General features: G+C 46.2%; 1 protein-coding gene across 2 annotated transcripts in view; it reads left to right on the top strand.

Moving 5' to 3' along the window:
• The window catches only part of RARB (retinoic acid receptor beta), a 498,581-nt gene that overhangs the window by 460,889 nt on the left and 15,907 nt on the right, over nucleotides 1-21,785 (top strand). For both annotated transcript variants that reach the window (XM_012498360.2, XM_003256771.3), the window contains 2 exons: nucleotides 9,436-9,596; nucleotides 20,228-20,404. In XM_012498360.2, the coding sequence (XP_012353814.2) occupies nucleotides 9,436-9,596; nucleotides 20,228-20,404 (338 nt within the window). The remainder of the gene's footprint in view (nucleotides 1-9,435; nucleotides 9,597-20,227; nucleotides 20,405-21,785) is intronic.

Below are 21,785 nucleotides of genomic sequence, written 5' to 3'. Positions count from 1 at the left end.
TACCTTCCTTCCTCCACTGCTGCCTTAGCATTTCACATCTTAAAGCTTTTGTGTATATTAAATCCTTATATTCTATGTTATATATCATGTGCATTTTATTTATTGAAGGGAGAACCACTCATGATTTATTTGACTCAGTTTCTTTAGTGGCTACAGGACTCAATAAATGTTTGGTGAATAAACAAATTGGTATAGGACTCCCACTATTTTTGTTCATGTTACATTGTGTTGCAATCATGTATATATCTAAATATATATGAGATCCTCTGTGCAATGAACAAAAATTAATGTCCTCATTTTTCAGATAAGGAAACTGAGGCTCAGAGACATTAAGAGACTATCCTGAGCTTACATAGTTAGTACAATAAATGACGAGCTAAAATGCAGGCCTTTGAAATTTTACCCCAGGGTCCTTCCATTTGTCCAATGTGTCTTTCATATTATTTAAGACCTATGGGGAACAGTGCCATCATTTCTGTGCATTGTAACAGATGTGGGTGGGATCTTTGAGTGGTAGGAATGACCAGTTGTTTTCTTTCTTGCCTCAAATGCTGAATAGAGGGAACCATGTATTCAAATATCCTGTAGGATAAAAGGTATTTGGGCACGTGTTACTGTTGCATAAAAACACTCTTTACACAGACTGTATTACACAGATTATTGCTGTGTAACAAACTACCCTCAAGCTCAGTGGCTTAAAACTATAAGCATTTGTTACTGTTCACAGCACCATGGATCAGTCAGGTTGTACTTCTGGGTTCACTGGGCTCTCTACTGGGTAGGCAACTCTGCTGATCTTACCTGCGCTCTTTCCGAGATTCAAGCTGGCTCCAGATTGATCTAGTGTGGTCTTGGCTGGAACAACTGGGCTGTCCTCTTTATGGTATCTTGGGACTTCTGCTTCTCTTTTCCTAAGCTGAGAAAAACTTCATTTCTATTTTACGTAACAGTTTAAGAGGAAATGTATGATGAAAATGTCAAACAGAACTTCAATTCATTTGCTAAAAATGTATTGGGTTTTAAAGGACAGTAGGAATGAAAGATCAGGCCATTATATTTTATCATGATAGAGACTGTTATTTAATATTTGAAAGCCCATAACTTTTTATAAAGAATATACATGACACAGAGCAAGACACAAGCTTATCTGGAACAGTCTGCTGCTGGGAAATTTCTTTTTTGCCCTCCTGCCCTTCATCAGATTCTGTTTTTGAAAGGCAGTCTATGCCTATTCCATGAAAGAAATACAAAGGAGTGTGCTTGTATCCCTGCTCAACTTTTTTACCCTGCTCAACTTTTTTACCCTAGATATATGGGACCCCTATTTGAAGACTATTGATTCCTGAACATTAGACTGTCAGCCTTTTTTCAAAAAAGTTAAAAGACCCACTCACAGTGTTTCAGATACACGAGGGCAGCTTGGGCTTCAGCAGAAGTGAACTTGAGTTTGGCAGAGCAAAGAATTTCCTGCCTATGAAAATTGATTATGGAAGAGATACTAAGCCTTTTTTTTTCTAGATCAGAATTTTTTAAAAAACAGGGCGAATTGATCATACAGTAAGTGTGTGAGTTTATTCCTGGTTAAAAAGCAGAGGGCCAGCCACAGTGTCTTTAATTTACTTTTTTTTAACATTCAGTTTTATGCCATAAATAAAGGGCTTCATTTCAGCTCTTATTCATATCGGGTAGCTCTGTCATAAACACGAAGCCGCAGACACATATGCCTCTTTGGACAGGATTTAGGCAAAGTCATCATTGAGAACAGCCAGTTGCTGCCAGAGGAAATGTACAAAGAAGCACCGCCGGGTATGAAAGCGTCTCAGGGGTTCATGTCATCCCTCAACTACTCGTTGTTGAGTTCCTACTTTTATACATTAAGCCAGAACATTTTCTTTTTTCTCATTTCTGGAGTTGAACTTAAGATATTTCTTGTAGCTCATATGTCCAAAGAAAAGGATTTTTCATCTAAAACTAAATCTCTTGCCTTGCAAGGATGCCCACCACACCGTGCTTGTCTGAAAATGAATACGACCACAGTAGGGCTGCCCTTACCAGCCCAGACAGATGAGGGAAAAAGTATTTGAAAGACTGTCCACACAAGAAGAGGTAAAATCTGCATATCAAAAAGTAACTAGTGAGGGAAATATGATTAAATTTGTGTTGAAAGTTTCATTAGCATAACATACCACTTTAACTACAAAGAAGTATTTGACATCTGTATATTCTGATGTTTCAGAGATTTTCTGTAACTTCTTTAAATAATTTTAAGAAGCTGAGCTAGGCTGGAAGATCCGTGTTAAACTCTCAAAATGTTATGTCCAGACTATTTCCCCCAAGACTTCAATATTCTGTAAAAATTCTAAGCATGCTCCTTGCTCGATTGCTGGCACAATGGACACCAGGTCATCTCTTAGACTTCGAGGTTGTATGGGGCCTCCTGTCCCCTTTTGAAGTCCTTGCACATATGCTACATGTCGCAGACAGAGAGCAGTCCTCTTAGGATTCCATTTTGACCTCCATTTTACAAACCCTGAAATCAAAGTCCCTGGAAGTGGAATAACTTGATTCATTCAACACATACTCTTCGGCACCCTACCGTCAGCCTGGTCCAAAAGGCACATGTCTGGTGAGTGGCAAGAAAACTTCGCTGCAGCCTCGTTCACTAACCTTTTTTCTCTGTATATTTGTTCCAATTTCAACTGGAATTCACATGGCAGGCACTTTATTAGGAAAAAGACACAGTCTTCACCTTCAGGCAGATTCTGATGTATAAGAAGTGTTTACTCACCCCAACTCTACCCAGTTTACAGTGGGACTTGCTATGTTAAATGCTTGAATTAAATCCTTAGGTTATGGGAAAAGTAAGTCTCCAACAATTAGTAATAGATCCACCTGTCTTCAGATCCATGATAGCTCATTTACATAATGAAATTAGAAAATGATTTTTTAACTGAAATTAAAGCATGTTTTAATGTTTTTCTTTTAAATATATCAGTGTGTTAGTTACAGGTCATCCCCAACTCATGACAACCCCATAGCTCTAATCACCAACTGTGACTCATTATTCTTGGCAGTTACCAAGGAGCTGAAGAGTCAAGATGAACAAATTCCAGACTTTAATTTTCAAGCAAGAGTGAATAGACCATCATGCTTCCTTTGCTAAGCTGAATATAAACAACTTTATGGACAAAAATACCATCAATTGTATTTTCCTTTTTTTTTTTTGATGTGAAAAGATTTTTAGTGAAGCATTGTTTTCATCTCTTCCTGAATCCAAGTGAATCTACATCTTTTGCATGTTTCCTGCATTAAATTTTTATTGTGTGCATGAAAATCAATATTCCAGATACACGCACAAGTGCACACATTAAAACGAACATGACTTCATTTATTTCCATGATTAGACATTCAAATAAAAGTGCTTGGGTGTCTGTTTTCATATTCATAGGTCGAGATCCGTACATCAGAGGTATTTGTATAAGTGACACTTTTATTACATTCATTTCATTTGCAATATGATAGTGGATCATAAATATGTTACTTTTATGCCACCAAATCTGATTTGTAGCACTTAGCCCCTCACAAGGAGAATACTTGATATTTTATGGAGCACCTTTCATCCAAGAAGCGCTTTGCAAACATCGGGCCAGGCTGTATCAGGTGTATAAATCACGTCTGTGACCCCCTGAATGCCCCACCTGCTTCATCAACCTTCTGGCTACTGCTGTAGGGGTGGAGAGCAGTTAGTGACGCCCCCGCAGGCCCCAACATGATAATGAGACCTTTAAGTTCTGGAAGAAAGAGGCTCAGGTGAACTCTGTATTGCCACATATAGGCCCTGACAGTGGACAGAACACCACGTTTGGTTACATGTCTACCTTATCATTTGCAAAACAGTTTTGAGGCCCCCATCTGTGGGTCAGATCTTGTATTAAGCCCTGGGGACATAGAAACAAGTAACATGTGGCCCTTGCCTTTCAGATATTCACAGACTTGGAGGGAGGGGTTTTGATGCAGTCTTGACAGTGTTTGCTCCTCTCTTTGCCGCCCCATTCCCTCCCAGAGGTGCACCGTACCTGAAAGCAGCTTGTAAAATCCCCAGGTCTGGCCTAGGTATATGAGGGCATATACCAGTCAGTTGCAATCAGAGTGAAAGAAGAGGTCCACCATCAAACATCCCAGGCAGCCTTGGAGCTGAGCATCAGATGCGCACCCCACGCTCCCAGAGAAGAGAGTCATCTCGCCATCCACCATCCCACAGCACCCCTCAATTTACCCTCCCAATTCCCCAGCATTAGCTTCCTAATCTAGGACCAGCAGGATCCCCCTGCCACACCTAGTAATACACAGGCACAACTAACTGTAGCATCCTTCATTGCACTCACTACGCTGTGGACTGTGTGTACATGGGGTAGACTCAGACTCAGCAGAGCACAGTGGGTTTCCTAAGTTCTGATCCTGACTGTATCACTCACAGGATGCATGGCCTCAGGCAAGGTACTCACCTTCCTGTGCCTCCATTTTCTCATCTGCAAAACGGGCATAATAGTGATACCTACTCTATTAGGTTGTTGTAAGGGTTGAATGGCCTACCATGAATAGAAGGCTTTATGATAGTTGTAATGAACACTTTCAGTATTGTGGTAAATAATACACTCGTATATTAATTGCAGTACATGTAATAATAGTGATGCCAATATTCTATTATTATTATTATTATTATTACTGTCACTGTTTTATTATATGATGAATGTCTGTCTCCTACCATAAGTTTTTGCTCCATGGTAGCAACAACCCTCCTGTGTTGCGATGGCACATACTAGAAACTCAATAAATATTCATTGAATCAATGAATGAACAAAACAATGAAGGAACAAATGAATCCACCCAGTCATTTGGTGACACTGCGATGGCTTCTCCAAGCACCATTTTTTATATCAGTCTCCTCTGCCACTGACAGCCACAGGCCCCACAGTAATCCCCACAAGTCCTTGGTGTTTAGTTCATCCATTTCCCCACGGAAGGGCCTTACATTCTTCCTGCATAACTAAGCCACATAGGCCTTTACAGTAGTCTTCCTCCTTCCCACCAAGCCCACCATCTGTGTGTCTCCATGCAGGCGCTACTGCCATCTCGGGGGAGGCTCTGAAAGGAGCTGTCTCCTCTGGAGTTGACCCCAGGTGGTAAGTGGTGGAGCTAGCACTAGTTCCAGATCTCCTGACTTCCGCAGCAGTACCTGTGTTGCCCTTGCCTCCCACTGCTGGCCTCCAGGGGAACGAGCCCCTGCCCTGCCCCAGGAGCTGCTGACCACGAGGCCTCAGAGGGACCAGTGGTCACAAGAACTTGGACAAAGCTACCATCCCTAGGCCCCCGTGGCTTCTTGTGCACTGTGTCACCTCCATGATTCTGGTGGTTCTTGGCAGCCCTTCTCAAACACTGTGTCTGCGTTCTTCTAGAGTTTAAAACCATTGAGGGAAGCAGCTGCTGAAGCCACGTGTTTAGAAAATTTTTCTGTCAACTTATGAAGCTGTATGTTATTGGGGCATTATCCCCAGAGGGGTTGTTCCTGCATTTTGTGGGTGTGGAAGAATTTGTGATAATCCCAGGAGTCCTTTATTCACATAGACAGTGATGGTGGGACTTCATCTAGGGGACAAAAGAAGTGTGGAAAGTAGCCTGAGGTTAAACCCTGGTCTCCTTTGAGCTGCAAAGGGTGCTCCAAACTGGGCCCAAAGCACAGAAAATGGTGCTCTGGCTTCACAGTTGTGATTTTGCAAATGGCATGTGTTATCACTGTACAACCCAACAGAGACTCCCAACTTGGTGACCAGCTGCAGCTCACCCAGGGCCCCTTCCCACAGGACCTGAGATACTTGCTTGGTTCAGATACTCCATGGTGAGAGCTCACAGTGTCTCCTCTCTCCTGGTGACCCTCTAGAGCTGGGTTTGCTCGTCTGAGTTTTCCAGGCTCCTGGTGGTGGATGGGAACAGTGAAGCAGAATGCTTAGGAGCAGACACAGGTCCTGCAGACCTCCCTGTGGATGGGATTATGGGGAATCCTTCTGTGGGGTGTTAGTTTGTTTTGTGGTTTCTCTTTCTGCACATTTTACTGAAATGCACATTGGGTTGACTATTTTCAACCATGGTATTGTTGGTTGGATTCTGGGTGGATTCATTTGTTCCTTCATTGTTTTGTTCATTCATTGATTCAATGAATATTTATTGAGTTTCTAGTATGTGCCATCGCAACACAGGAGGGTTGTTGCTACCATGGAGCAAAAACTTATGGTAGGAGACAGACATTCATCATATAATAAAACAGTGACAGTAATAATAATAATAATAATAGAATATTGGCATCACTATTATTACATGTACTGCAATTAATATATGAGTGTATTATTTACCACAATACTGAAAGTGTTCATTACAACTATCATAAAGCCTTTTATTCATGGTAGGTCATTCAACCCTTACAACAACCTAATAGAGTAGGTATCATTTTACTGAAATGCACATTGGGTTGACTATTTTCAACCATGGTATTGTTGGGCCTCAAGTTCCTTGAGTGTAGAAATGAGGTGGGTCATAAGGCCCACCTCACCTCGCTTACTGTGGGGATTTTGTGAGCTAGGATTCTTCACCTGCTGATGCCCAGTGGCCCTTGCCACACAATCACTAAAGGGTAGTGAGGCTGCTGCTGCATTTTAATGTAGCTGTAGGTGTCATCTCAGCTTCAGAATCGACTCAAAGCAGTTCCTGGTATTTAGCGATGTGTCGCCTCCCACAGGGCTCTGGGTTTTTTGTTGATGTTGTTTTGTGATATAATGCACATAGCATAACATTCATCATTTTAAACTGTACCATTCAGCGGTGCGTAGTGGATCCACTAAGTTGTGCAACCTTCACCAGTAAGTCCAGAACGTTTTCATCTCATAAAAAACGAAACCCTGAACCCGTTAGCACTCCCGATCCTCCCTCCCCACCAACCTGTCCCCGGACCTGACAACCACGAGTCTACTTTTTGTCTTTGGATTGGCCTGTTCTGGACATCCATATAATTGGAATCACACAGTTTGTGGCCTTTTGTGACTGGCTTCTTTATGGCGTATGTGTTAAAGCTTCATCTGTGTTGTAGTATGTGTCCATAGTTCATTCCTTTCTATGACAAATAATATTCCACCGTAAGGACATCCTAGATTCCACTTCCCCATCATCGGGTGATGAACATTTGGGTTCTTTCCACTTTTCAACTGCTGTGAGTCACAATGTCGTGAACATTCATGGACAAGTTTTGCATAGACACATATTTTCAGTTCTCTTGGGTGTACACCTAGGAGAGGAATTGCTGCGTCATATGGTACCTCTGCGTATAACTTTGTGAAAAACTGCTGAGGGCTTTTCCTTGGGGCTCTGTTTCAGAAGGACCCTCCCTGCTTAGATTTGACTTTTTCATTGGCTAAGGAAGGCCATTGGCAGAGGCAGGGGGAAAAGAGGGGGGTCTGATCACCTGAGATCCTGCGCACTCACACACAAGCCTTCAGCCATTCCCTCCCCTCAGCAGCCCAGACTCCATCCTCACGGAGAGCCACCATGCCGTCTCTGCCACCCTGCATGACCCCTTTGCCCCTCATTGTGTCTCCTTTGCCCACTGGCTTCTTTGCATTCTCTCTGCTTTGAACCACGATACCCACTGTCACCCAGCGTCCTGCGCTGGCTGGGAGGGATCTGGTCACAGAGGTCTCGAGGGGCCAGTCTACACTGGGAAAGAATACAGCTGAGGCTGCGCTACCCACTCATTTCACCAGTGATCTAGAAATTTTCTGAGCCAATGAGCAGTGTCATTTCAGAGTCTTGGGGGAAGGAAACTGTCTAGAAGGGTGTTCTCTTCAGACCTGTTGATTTCCTTAGGAATAAGTAAGTGAGTCCAAGTGAGGAAAGAACTTCTCAACCATGTGAACCTGAGCATATTTCTTAGCTTCTCCAAGACTCAGTTTCTTCATCTGTAAAATGGGTTTAAACTTGCCTACCTGATAAGAGGATCAAGTGAGATACTGTGATACCATGTTCAAGGGACTCAAAAAAAAATGTTCTTATTCTCCCCAGCTGTGCTCCCTCCTGGTTAGGTAGGAGTGGCTTGTACAGACACTGACTTTGTAGTAGGACTCACCTCCCTTTTTTTCTCTCCTCCCCCTTCTCACCCCTTGCTCTTTCCTTTCACCACTTCCTCTCTCCTCCTGCTATTGTCTTACTCTGCCCTCAGCTCCTACCCCAAATATGGGTATTCTCACTGTGTGGACCCAGGGAACTGCCAGTTCTCAAATCATCCGTGTGCTCTTAGGGAGGCAACTCAGGCCAGATCCTCTTAGGGCAGATCAGATTATGCCCTGGGTCATTTTGCAGTGCAGATTCCCAGGTCACAGTGGTGGCATGCACAGCCAGGCAGCGTCCAGCCTAGCACCCTCTGGGTCCCCAGGGAACATGGACTCCCTGGAGGGGGTGGCATGGTCTGGTTTCGCCTGTCTGCCTCCCTGGGTTTCGGTTTCTTTCCCCACGAGATCCTAGCCAGAGGCTGGAGCTTTGAGTTACACTCGGATTTGAAGTCATCCCAGAGGCCTGTGCTGCAGGAGGAAGCACGGGCTTCCGCAGCACTGTGTCCTGGGCCCTGACTTTGTGCCTGGCACCGTGCTTGGCTTGGAGCACGCAGAGGGAAAGGACGCACACCTGCTGTGGTCCAGTGTTCCAGACACAACGTGGAGTCGAGTGGCTACCAGTGAATAAGGGAATGGATGGTTTTCCAGGCTGAAGGTTTCATACTGTATCAATTATTATTTTTAAGTAACTTTATGGACCAAAACAGATAACATGCTTCATACAGGAAGTTTAGAAAGCAGAAAAACACGAAGGGACAAAAACCATCATCCTGATCTCCTCTCAGATGAGTTTCTTCAAAAGTGCCAGTCACTTAATTCAGAAAACTAAAAAGCAAAGACACCAAAATGTGTAGCTAGGAAATGCTAATTATGAAGCAACAAGGGCTTTGTTCAGAGACCTGACCCTTCCCTTACAATGTCACTCAGGGCATCCCATTTGAGGGTAAAGCTCTTGGAAAAATCGTTGTCTCTTCAAGAGATGCAGTCCACAGAAAAAGTTCTCTCACAACAAGCCAAGACTCTGAGCCTCCTGGGTGAGCCCAAGCTTTCCAAACAACTGACGGGCAGATGCATATACAGAAAGACAAACCTAGCTCTCTGCCGGGGTCCTGCAGCTGCCAAATCCCTTTTCCAGGGAGGTTTGTTATTACCACCTCTTCCCACTGTTTCTGTCCCAAATATCAAATGAGCTTAAGGCAGCATTGGGAGGTGGAACCTCCCAGCTCAGGAGCACAGGCTCAGCCTTCAGTGACCCCTGATGTGCCTTCTCTCTCGTTTCCAGCTGTCAGGAATGACAGGAACAAGAAAAAGAAGGAGACTTCGAAGCAAGAATGCACAGAGAGCTATGAAATGACAGCTGAGTTGGACGATCTCACAGAGAAGATCCGAAAAGCTCACCAGGAAACCTTCCCTTCACTCTGCCAGCTGGGTAAATACACCACGGTAAGAGATACTCCTGCCCCAGGCTGCTGGGAGTGTAGAAACCTTGCACATGCATGTGTGCAGACACACACGCACACACACACACACACACTTACTTTGCACTGGGCCTGGCAGGGACTTGCATGCTAGCCGGCTGGGGCTATGTAGTAGCCACCTCTCTCTGTGCGGTAGCCTTTGGACGTGGGCAATCAGTGAGTAGGCTGAGTGCTGCCTCACTGCAGTCATGCACACATGCATTCACTCTAGATGCATTAACTGAGCATTTGCTATACAACAGGCTGGGTTCTAAGCCCTGGCAACATGAACTATTCAGTGCTGCTCTCAGAGACTTTGATCTGGTGAAGGAAACAAGTAAAGCCAGTGAAGTGTTACCTGGGTCATGACAGATATCTGTACAGAGGGACCCAGGGGGACAAGGGCCTGATCTTTTAAAAACCCCAATCCAGCTGTGAAATCCAGCCAAGATAAAGAGGCCATCCCCTGGGCCAAGGTCTGCCTTCTGTGAGAGGACATGTACAAAACCCCCAAGCCAGGGCCTAGAAAAGTTTGGGGCAGGCATGCCCTATGCCCAGTTGAGTGAATGTTCCCCCTCTGCTTCCCAGTGTTCCACCACGAATGGCCTTTCACTGAGATTAGAAATAAAGAGAGGCAGGAAAAAGAGAAGTGAGATAAAAAGGTAGGAGGTGTATGTTGGCTGGTCTGGGTTGTGCCAGTGGAGAGGTCATGAGGTGCTTGAATTTTTCCAAGTGGTTTTTGCATGTATTATGTTCACTGATGTATATTCTAACTTGTGGCATGTGATAGACACTCAGTAGATATTTGAATTAATATAACTAGAATGTTGTTCTGGCTTCTTTAAAAAGCTTAGGTTGCTCACCTACAATGCTATAGTAAGCATACTTTTAAAAAAAATTGCAAATATTGTAGCACTTGCTGGTTTGGTGAATGGTGTGCTAGAAAAAGGATAGCATGGGAGGTCCTGAGGACAAAAAGACAAAATAGTGACACCGGAAAGAAAAAAAAAAACAGTGAGCAGAGGGGCTTTGCAGCAGTTCTTGGTGAGCATGGGGTTTAGTGCGCTAGGATATAGGTGGTACCTGTAACACAATAATGGTGACCAGAGGCAGCCTCAGAGGGGTGCCTGTGGAAATTGGTGCCAGCACACACCTAGGTGGCTTCTCAGATGAAGATGAGGCTACATAGTTGGGTGGCACCAGCTTCTGAAGGGCTGGCACCCACCTTAAACAGATAAGTCTCCTGGCTAAGCCCAGAGACTTTGGCTCACCTGGAAGCAGAGGTAGAACCTTGAGCAGTACTTCTCAAAACTCAGCGTGCATCTGAAGCGCCTGGTGATCTTGTTACAATGCAGGTTCTGGTGCAGCAGGCATGGCCTAGGGGCATTTCTAACAAGCTGCCAGGCTGCTTATGCTGCTGGTCTGCAGACTAGACTCTGAAGAGCAAATGAGCCGGGCTTTGAGAAGCAAGACCCAGGGTGGCACTCTGGGGTCCACCTCGCCCATTGGTGTCAGCCAGGAGAAACACTGGCATGTCTGCCAGGCTGAGGGAGAGGCTCGGCTTAACCTCAACCAGTCTTCACTGAGTTTGGGGAGCACTGTCCCATCCCAGAGCAGGGACACAGGCCAGGACAAGACTGGACACTGTAAGGGGGCTTTCATTTTTACCTGGGAGGGAAAGTGGAATGTGACCCCATGTATCCAGAACAGAAGCCTGGAACCACACGAATGTACCTCAAGTCCTGCTCAGCCACCATCAGCCCCATGACAGTGAACAAATTACCTAATGTCTCTCAGCCTCAGTTTTCCCATCTCTAAATGGGAATAATGTGAAATAGTTGGGAGGATGAAATGAGACAATTATGAAAAGCTGCTGTGATGGAACCCAAAAATATCTACCCAGCAGTGGAGCGGCAGAAACATCATCCAGACATGCATCTTCTACTGGGTACGAACTGACCCTCCAGAGACCTGGCCCCCATGCTGGGTGCATCTGACAATACAGAAAAGTAACATGATGAATAACCAATACCAGAAGGTATGCCACTTATTTCTTTCAGAAATACTTACTAATTGCCAACCATTCAGTGGCATTTCAGGCCCTGTATTGAGCTGTGTATCAAGGTGAGGGCGTCTTGACCTAAGAAATGAGGGAACTCAGGCTGGCACAGTGGGAAGGGACGAAAAGAGAAGATGAGAGAAAACAGGCGCTGTGCAGTGGTGGACTGTGTTGAGTTGAGAGCGAGTGGGAAGTGAGAAGGGGAAAAACCTGGCCGAGTCTTGAGTGCCACTTGAAGAGTTTGTATTTTAGTCTGTAAATAATGAACAGTAATTGATGGGTTGTGGTCAAAAATCTTTATTATTATCATTGTAATCATTATTACATCTAATATTTATTGAGCATTTACTATGTAATAGGGACCATGCTAAGTACTGTAAGTATACTAATTCTTTTACTCCTTACGAGGACTCTATGAATTGGGTTTTGTTGCCCTCATATTACAGATGCAAAAGCCAGGCACAGAAGGGCTAGATAACTTTCCCCTTTCTCTCAGTCAACAAGTGGTCAGAGGTGAGACCTGAACCTAAACAGTCTGACTCCAGGGCAGCTCTTTTAACCACTATACTATACACAGAATCCCTCGAGAGGGTTGCTGAAAAGGGAGAATGGAAGCCGGGGCCATTGGAGGCATCTAGCTAGGAGGAGAGAGCTGTGACCCAGGAATAAATCAATCTTGTAGCTCCAAGACAGTCAGAGGAAAAGAGATCAGAGTAGGGAGGTCTTCCTGAAAGAGGAGACTTCTGATCCAGGTCATGAGGTGAGCGTCTTTATATGGCAATACCTAGGGCCACTAACTGCTACATCAGGGGCCCCCTCCATCTCCTCCAGGTGGTGTCTTAGCATAGCCAAGTCAATCCCCACACCCTGACTCACCTAGTAACCAGGTGAAACAGCTCCCACTCTAACCTGGAGGAGGGCAGGACAAACACAAACACAACGTACAGCATTTCCCCCTCCTGGAACATGCACCCTTGTGTGACCAGGATTCCTACAGGATGGCTCACATGTGAGGCATTGGCACTCCTGCGAGTGGTCCCTCATCACTAATGAGTAGAAGCTGGAGAGGTAAACCCCTCAGCTTCCTTATTCCTTGGGCAGGATACTCCTAGGTATCCTCTAAACCATCTCCCAGAGTTTCCCAACTAGACTGAGCCCTGACTGCCCACAGTGATGATCTCTGCTGGCCGCCTTCCTTCCCTGCCCATGCTGCTCTTCCAGTGCTTCCTGGGATCTCCTCCCACATAAACTATCATTCATTCCAATTTTAGTCTCAGCCTCTGCTTCTGGCCTAAGAGAGAGAGGCTTCCCTGCAGGCCTCCAGGGCCCTTTCCTATCCACCCCAATATGGGGGTGAGTCACCCCCAGTCCTCAACTGGGGCCCACCCTCCTAAACACTTTATGGAGCCTTTTTGTACCTCTCAATCAGGCAGAAAAACAGAAACATGATTTTATCTCTAGAGCGTGGCCCTTCACTACTGGGCATCCTTCCAGAGGCCTGCTGCCTACCGCAGGGTGGAGGGCGCGCTGAGCCAGTCTCGCAGCTGACCGTGCTCTTCATTTCTACTATCTCTCCCCAGATCTAGCTGTGTTTTTATTGTGAGCCACTTAAAATCCTTTCTGGAAGTCAGTGGTATAAATAAATAACAGCAGCCATAACACATTCTCTGCAAGCTCTTAGTTCCAAGTTGAGCATTTTTAAAAAGAGCTTTTTTTAGACAAGCAGTTGCTTCCACGGCAAGAAACTTCCTGTCATCTTCACCAAAGTGGCATCCCTGTCAGATGCCTTTGGAATTAGTGGGCAGAGAGGAATAAGAAAGGCAGCCAGCTGCGCATCTATAGATCTTTGAAAGAGTAGTTCCTTTTTCTTCCCTAATTAGGGTAGATTTGGGACAAATGGTTGGGTCCCAGGAGGCCGCAGGAATGGATGGAAGAGGCAGAAACATATCCCCACCACCCCCAGCTCAGGCCAGGGAAGGACACTCACCCACAATCTTCAGGGCTAGTATCCCTGGGAAGGTTTCTACCCAATGACCCTCCTCCGCCATAAAAGGAGAGAGGGCGGATTCCCTGCGGAAAGGTGGAAAGCAGAAAAGAAGCTATTTATAGATGAGCTTTCTAAAATAGAATCAGGACTGAACCAGAGGTAACATCCTCGCTCTGAGGACGTGTTCTCCGCTTCCTTAGGGTGAACCCCAGTGACTGTCATTTGGGCTTTAGGGCCTCATACATTCAAGTTCAACTCTTACCCCTGCTACTTAGGAGTCATGTGACTTTGGAAAGTTACATCATCATTTGCGCCTCAGCTGCTTCATCTGTATAACGGGAGTTCTGAAAACATCCACCTCCTGCCTGGAGGGTTCCATGAGAAAAATACATGGAGCGCCTTGCACAGTTTCCGGCACAGAGGAGGCGTGTGGAATGTGCAGCTCTCCTCCTCTCCGTCCCGTCATAAATTGTCTTGTCATTTTTTTGAGCCACATGTCCAGGTTCTGTAAAGTAGCGTGGGTGTGACAGTGGGACAGATTTCCAGTGGTGTAGCCCCCCACCCCCAGCTCGTGCTGTCTGCTCCGGGCCGCCTCTGCTCCTGGCCTCCCACCGCTCTGCCGTGTGTGGGCCGCTCATCACCATGTGGGGCCTGGCGGGAGGTAAGCTGTCCTCCGAGGGGCTTGTGAATGTGAACTATGAAGATTTAAGAAGCCCTTAACCTGCTCAGAAAAACGACCACAAACAGAATTATTAAACCATGAAAGAGTTTCCAGGAGACATACCATAGAAAAGGAAGGCTGTTTTGAGCACTTGTCGTCATGGGTGGACTTGGTGCGCTTTTTGGAAACTAACATTTGCGATCAACCAGAGGAGCAGCACCTGGAACTCGGGGGAGCTCCGGCTGCCAGGAGAGATGCACCAGGAGGGATAGAAGGTCAGTAGGGGCCATGAAACCCGAGTTCCAGTCCCCACTGTTACCTCACAGCTGTCTGACTTTGAGCCAGTTGTTAACTTAGTGAGCCTCAGTTTCTTGCTAGTAAACACACCTATGCTGCCAGTATCACCCAGCCAGCGGTCCCCAACCTTTCTGGCACCAGGGACCAGTTTCATGGGAGAGAATTTTTCCATAGATGCGGGGCTTGGGGATAGTTTCAGGATGAAACTCATAAAGGGCATCTTGGATCCCTCACATGCGCACTTTGCAATAGGGTTCATGCTCCTATGAGAATGTAATGCCGCCGCTGATCTGAAGGAGGTGGAGTTCTGGCTATAATGCTCCCTCCTGGCCACTCACCTCCTGCTCTGTGGCCCAGTTCCTAGCAGGACACCGACCATTACCCATTCACAACCCAGGACTTGGGGACCCCTGACCTAGACCATTCTTTCATGTTGCAACAAACAATGACTGCATACCTACTGTGTTAGTTCCCTAGGGCTGCTGGAACAAAATAATACAAACTGGGTGGCTTGAGACAACATTGTTTGATCGCGTTTCTGGAGGCTAGAAGTCCAAAATCAAGGTGTGTGCATGGCCACGCTGTCTCTGACAGCTCTGGGAGAGAGCCCTTTCTTGCCTCTTGTAGCTTCTGGCGTGGAAGGCAGTGCCTGTAGTTGCATGACACCAATCCTCCGTCTTCTCATGGTCATCTTCTCCCTGTGTGTCTTCACATCGTCTTCTCTCTGTGCATGTCAACCTCTGTCTAGATTTCCACATTTTTTTTATAAGGGCACCAGTCATACTGGATTAGGGCCCACCCTAATTACCTCATTTTAACTTGATTACCCCTATAAAGACCCTATTTTCAAAGAGTGTCACATTCTGACATACTCGGGCTAGGATTTCAACACATCTTTTTGAGGAACACAGTTTAACCCATAACAAACAATAACACCTAGTGAGTGCAGAACTGGAGTGCATGGATGTTACCGTTCCATGCTTGCCGCTCTCTGCAAGGTCTAGCTGGAAATCAAATTTTGTCACAAGTGTTGTGAGTATTTAGAAACCTCTGGCAGCACACATAAGTCCTGATCTTTGGAAGAAAAATGTTCTGTAGGCACTGTGCTAAGTACCCACATTCTTCCTGAGTGGTGGAATAAGGAAAAGACGTTCCCAGCAAAAGCAATAGCATGAACACGGCACAGGGTTTCACAGGGATGGAGCTGGGTGGGAGGGAGGCAGAGCTAAGTTTGAGGAGGTAGGTCAGGGCTAGCTTCCTAGGGGCTTTGGGTGCTGGGATAAGGTGTGTGAACATTAGCCCTAGGGAGCCAAGGGAAGTTTCTAGTCATGAGAAAAAGCAGTTCCAAGAAGGTGGCCCCTAGCTGCTGTATCTGGCTGGAAGGCTTCAGCAGGGACACAGGGCAGGGCTTTTGATCTTTCTCAGATGTGTCCTGCAGCTCCAGAAGGCATTTGTGGCCCCTTCCAGCAGCTGAGACCACTCCGGAATTCTAGCATTTCTTGGACATCCTCTAGGGCCTTGGACTACACCCACTACCCCACCCCTGTACTCTACCAAAGCCCCAGATCTGATCTCTGAACCCCAGGAGTGAAGGGGCTGCAGATGGATAGTTGGTCCCTTCCAGGGTCATGTCCCAGCTCAGGAATCTTAGACAATGGTGGTCCAGGAGCACGCCTGAAACGTGAGCTCCAGGGGAATCCTGCAGCATCACTCTTGCTTTTAGCCAGGCTGCTAGGAAATACTCGAAAGATTCTAGAGGCCCTCCCTACCTGCCCTCTCCCATTGCCCTTTGCTCGAAGCCCTCTCTACCCACAGACTGCACCATGCCTTTAAGATGATGCCCTCCTGTCTACCCAGAGCTACAGGATGGCTGCCAAGCTGCCTTCTCCCCACCTGTCGGAGGCATCTGGTCCTAAAGAAAATGCTGCAGGCATGTTGGGGGCCTTCTCTTCTGTTCTCTTCTGTTGGGGGCAGATGTTCCCGAAGCCATGCTGTCATAGTGCCTAGATAATGTGTGTGTTGACCACAAAGAGATGTTGGCTGGCACATAACATTCTCTTCATAGCTGTGCTGGAGCTCTTGTAGCTACCTGATGGAAGCATCCAGAGATTCCAATAAGGAGGGAGATCACAGATGCAACCACAGGCTTTAGGAGTCAGGAAGTTGTAACCAGAAAGTAGAAATATGTGAGGAACCAGTAGGGAGGGGGTGACATGGTGCAATGGTGGGAAGCCTAAACACCCCAACCCAACTGTGTGGGTGAATCCCACACCCTCCAGTTCACCTGCGGGATCTTGCACAAATGACTGCACTTCTGTGGGCCTTCGCTTCCTTATCAGCCAAATGGGGACCATAATAGTGCGTACCTCATGGGGGCGCTGTGAAAAGTAAAGTGAGTCAAGGATTGTTAAGCATGTAGAACAGTGCCTGGCACGAGGCAAGCCCTAGAAAAAGGGGTGGTTACATACAAAAACATACAAAATGCAGGAATTGAATGTGGGTGACAGGGACGGTCTGCAAATTGAACTTGAAAGGACATCAGTCTCCAGGATGATGGAAGGATTTCAGGCCTAGGGAAGAAGGAGGCACTTCCATGGATATACCCAACATTGCCACAGAATTTTAAGTCTTTATTTCTTTAATGAAAATTTACATTTGCTTCTTAGCTTTGAAAAAAAAGCCAGAACCCTTGAACAAACCACTGTAATACCCAGGAGCTGCCTCGAGTGGGATTTAAAGATGCTGGTGATTCTGCTTTCCTTTATGGGTCTTGTTCTGAAAGTCCTGCCAGTCCAGGAAGGCAGCCCGTTGCAGCAGAGAACCAAACCAGCAGAAGAAAGAGATCCATTTGCGTGGCAAAACTTGCCGTTTAATTGGATTTCATAGTAGGGTTGGGCTTTTCTGCTGCTTAAGATGGCCCTGGGGGGCCATGGGTGAGACCCTCCATAGGGGCCACCGCGCGGCATCCTGGGGAGGCGCCGCAGCTCCTGTAGCCCCTGCCGAAGAGGGGGCCTCCCCTGGAAGCCCTGGCCAGACTCTCAGTTGGCAGCAGATGGAGAAGAGCCCCTTGCCCTTCTGGCTTGGCTGTTTTCCTCATCAGCCTGCCTCATACAGCAAGGGTCACTCCTCACCACCCCACTTTCTGCCTCTCCTTCTCCGTTGGTTTTCCTCCCTGCACACTCAGAAATGCTGCTGAAAATCCACGCTTCCCTGGTGCTCCCCACAGCCGCCTTCATTACCAACCCAAGCAGGCCAGGGCTCTCCATTTGCCGCAGCTGGAAGATAATATATAAGCCATTTGAAGCCTCATGCCTATGAATCCAGCAGCCAGTATAATAAAACACCAGGTTATTTTGCGTTTTATTAACTGCCTCTTCCCTTCAGTTTGCATAATAGTGAGTTAGATTTACATGCCGTTAAGACGGCTGTGCATTATTTTTAATAGAAGGTGCGACAGGCTCCTCTCTCTCAGCCCTGGCGTGTGATAAAGTAACCTCATCCAATGTTGATGAAGATTTCGTTCACACTTGCTGAGTCGGGGCAATGTCTTTTTTTCCAGATGGATACTCTATTGTAAAATGATTTCCCTCCATAAGCTTGACTCTCCGTCCCTCTCTTCCGTGTCGTCTTCCTACGAACCGGATAAACTGCCTATTAAATTTAATTATGGCCCGAATGGCCACACATCTTGATCTCATGTTCCCCCAAGTGTACTGTATTCCACCAAGGTCCTTGAGGAAGGAATAAAATAAATCTGGAGGATGCATGTCTACTCTCCACAAGGAATGTCATGGAAGGCAAAGTTGGCCACCATCGTTTTTACAGTGTCTGTGGCACCTTGTGCAAACTCTTCTTTCTGGCTTTCCATGCAGACGTTCAAAGCAAAAGCTAGTTTTATTGACTTCCTGTAGACTGATTTTAACTGAGGTGGGGAACTAAAGATATCAGTTTGAGAAACACAGTACCTCTCCTGAGCTGTTTACGTTTGTCAGAGAACCAAACGTCAGCCTTTTGTTGGATAGTCAATTACAAATATCTCACCATTTTATCTGTAAATATCTTAATGTGTATTCCAAATGAAAGAAGCTTCTGCAAACCAAAGTAAAGCATCAGTGCCGTTATTACCATCTTAAAATAAAATTATCTCTAACACCTAATAGCTCATATTTCTGGTTTTCTCATCTATATCACCATCTCTTTACAGTTTATTTTTTGAATTAAAATTTAGATAAAGTTTACACCATGCAATTGGTTGTCAGTTTTCTCGGTATCTTGAGTCAGGTTTATTGCAGTATAATTTACATAATGAAATTTTTATCTTTTTTAAAGGTGTAGTTTGATGAGTGTGACAAAAGTATACAGTCACATAACCTGAGTCCAGTCAAGATGTGGAACATTTCCATTGCTCCAGAGAGTGTCCTTGTGCACCTGTGGTCAGTCCCCACCTGCATTCCCGCTCCTGGAAAACCACTGAGCTGTTCTCAATCACTATAGTTTTGCCTTTTCCAGAACATCATATAAATGGAATCATTTTGTGTATGGGTGTTTTATGGCTGCCTTCTTTGGTTTAGCATGCTTCCAAGCTTTATCCATGTCATAGCATGTATTACAGTTTCCTTCCTTATTAACGCTACCTAGCATTTTTAATGAAAGTCGTAATCACAATTTATTTATCCACCCAACAGTTAATGAGCATTTGGTTTGAGTTGCTTTCAGTCTATAGATTTCTCTCTCCACTTGTTTTTCTCTCTTGCAATGTTCTTATTGAAGAAACCAGTTCATTGGTTTTGTGGATTTTCTGGCATTCTGGATGTTGATAGCTGTACCCCCTTTGTGTAGTTTACCATGTCCCTGGATTTCCTGACGTTATCTAGAGTCTCAGTCTGATTCAAGTTTGATTTCTGGCCAGACTATTTCATAGGTGGTGGTGTGTTTTTCCATCAGGACATCAGCATGACAGGTGGCCTATTTTTAAGAGATTAACAAGTACTGATGGTCAATGCTTAGAGCCATTCATTCATCAGAGTTAGAAAATGGTGACTCCTCATTCCTTTCCTGTTTGTTAGCTGGATAATTGCATACAGAGAAACTCCCTCTCCTCTGTTACTTGATTATCCAGTGGTACAGGCATAAGATTTTGGGCATTTTAAAAGGATGAATCCAGCCGGACACAGTGGCTCACGCCTGTAATCCCAACACTTTGGGAGGCCGAGGCGGGTGAATCATGAGGTCAGGAGATCGAGACCATCCTGGCTAACACGGTGAAACCCTGTCTCTACTAAAAATGCAAAAAGTTAGCTGGGCATGGTGGCACATGCCTGTAATCCCAGCTACTTGGGAGGCTGAGGCAGGAGAATCGTGTGAACCCGGGAGGTGGAGGTTGCAGTGAGCTGAGATCGTGCTACTGCACTCCAGCCTGGGTGACAGAGTGAGACTCCATCTCACACAAAAAAAGGATGAATCCAGGCTAAAAAAAAAATGTAGCTGTCCCACCAACAACCTGCCTGCTCAAGGCTGACATGTCACCCCCTTTAATTGGAAACACACTGAATTTCTCCCCTCCTATAGAGCTTCCCGGAAACTGTATCTGATGACATTTTCTCTCTCTCCTAGAATTCCAGTGCTGACCATCGAGTCCGACTGGACCTGGGCCTCTGGGACAAATTCAGTGAACTGGCCACCAAGTGCATTATTAAGATCGTGGAGTTTGCTAAACGTCTGCCTGGTTTCACTGGCTTGACCATCGCAGACCAAATTACCCTGCTGAAGGCCGCCTGCCTGGACATCCTGGTATGTGCCTTTTTGAGCTCTCGATGGGTCTGGGGAGGGAGAGAGGGCACCGTGGAGGGGAGTGGGGGGACCAAGAGGCATTGAAGATCTCCAGAGGAGGTTTTGAGTTTCGACTCTAGCACTCACCTGACTTAGTAGGTGGACTCACCTAGCCTCTGGCTCCTTATCTGTGAAATGGGCTGAATTCCCATCCCTCAGGCTCACTGAGGTCAGCGAGGCTCAAATGGGCTGAGGTTGGCAAACTCTACAGGTGAATGCTGATCTGTTGTTTCAGTCTTCCTGAATGTTTCTAAGTTTACCCCAGACCCCCTGATTTTACAAGACATAAAATCATCACATATGCTCTCAGGACCCCTGGCACCTGTGAGTAATCATTGCCACTCTTCCTCAGGTCTGTTTAGCAAACAGAACAAATAAACATTCAAGCTTCCTGTACGACCACCGCACATGGGGACCTCTCTCCTCCTAAGTGGGAGTGCATTCGTGTGCTTAATTATAGTAACTGTATTTGCTTTGCAGAATGGTTTATACCCAAAGTTGTGAAAGACCTAATAAAAAGGCAATGTTTTTACAGCACTTCACAAGCTGATTTTACTTTCCCTATGTTCTGATGCATCCCTGGAGGCCAGTCCCCCATTCCACTGTCTCCATGGGCCTCTCTGCATACATACGTCTAATGGGAGCTGCTCCCAGCCAAGGAAACAGTCCCAGCCTGAAGCCCCCACCAGGGAAAGAGAGGGTGGACATCCAGCCTGTGGAAGACAAAGTGTGCTGACCCCCTTACCCTCTTTAAGACTCTAGAAGCAGTAGCGTGAGCAGGGCAGGGAGCCAAGGGGCATCAGGGATCCCCTTTATACAGGTGAGGAAACTGAGGCCCACAGACATGCTATGACTGAATATTTGCATCCTCCCAAAATGTATATGTTGAAGCCTTAATTCCCAATGTGATGGTATTAGGAGGTGGGGCCTTTTGGCGGGGGCGATTAGGTTTAGGTGAGGTTACAGGGTGGAGCCCCAAGATAGAATTAGTGCCTTTATAAGGAGACGAAGCCACCAGAGCTCCCTTTCTCTGCCTTGTGAGGATATAGCAGGAGGGCAGCTGCGACCTAAGGGGAGAGCCCCCACCAAGAACCCAGCCATGCCGGCTCCCTGACCTCAGACTTCCAGCCTCTAGACCTAGGAGAAGCAAATGTTGTTGTTTAAGGGGCCAGGTCTCTGTTATAATAGCCTGAACTGACTAAGACAGGAGGGCAGGGATCTTCCCAAGGTCACAGATGGGGTAGGTGCAAGATCGGGGGTGGAGTGGGTATAGAGCCAGAGTGGTACTGGGCTACCTCCAGGCCTAAGAGGATGTAAAAGAGGATAAGAAGCATAAACAGGA

This window comes from Nomascus leucogenys, chromosome 4 (genome assembly GCF_006542625.1).
Source record: "Nomascus leucogenys isolate Asia chromosome 4, Asia_NLE_v1, whole genome shotgun sequence".
NCBI lineage: Eukaryota > Metazoa > Chordata > Mammalia > Primates > Hylobatidae > Nomascus > Nomascus leucogenys.
The sequence above is the reverse complement of the archived record's forward strand: the minus strand, read 5'-3'. Positions and strand labels throughout refer to the sequence as shown.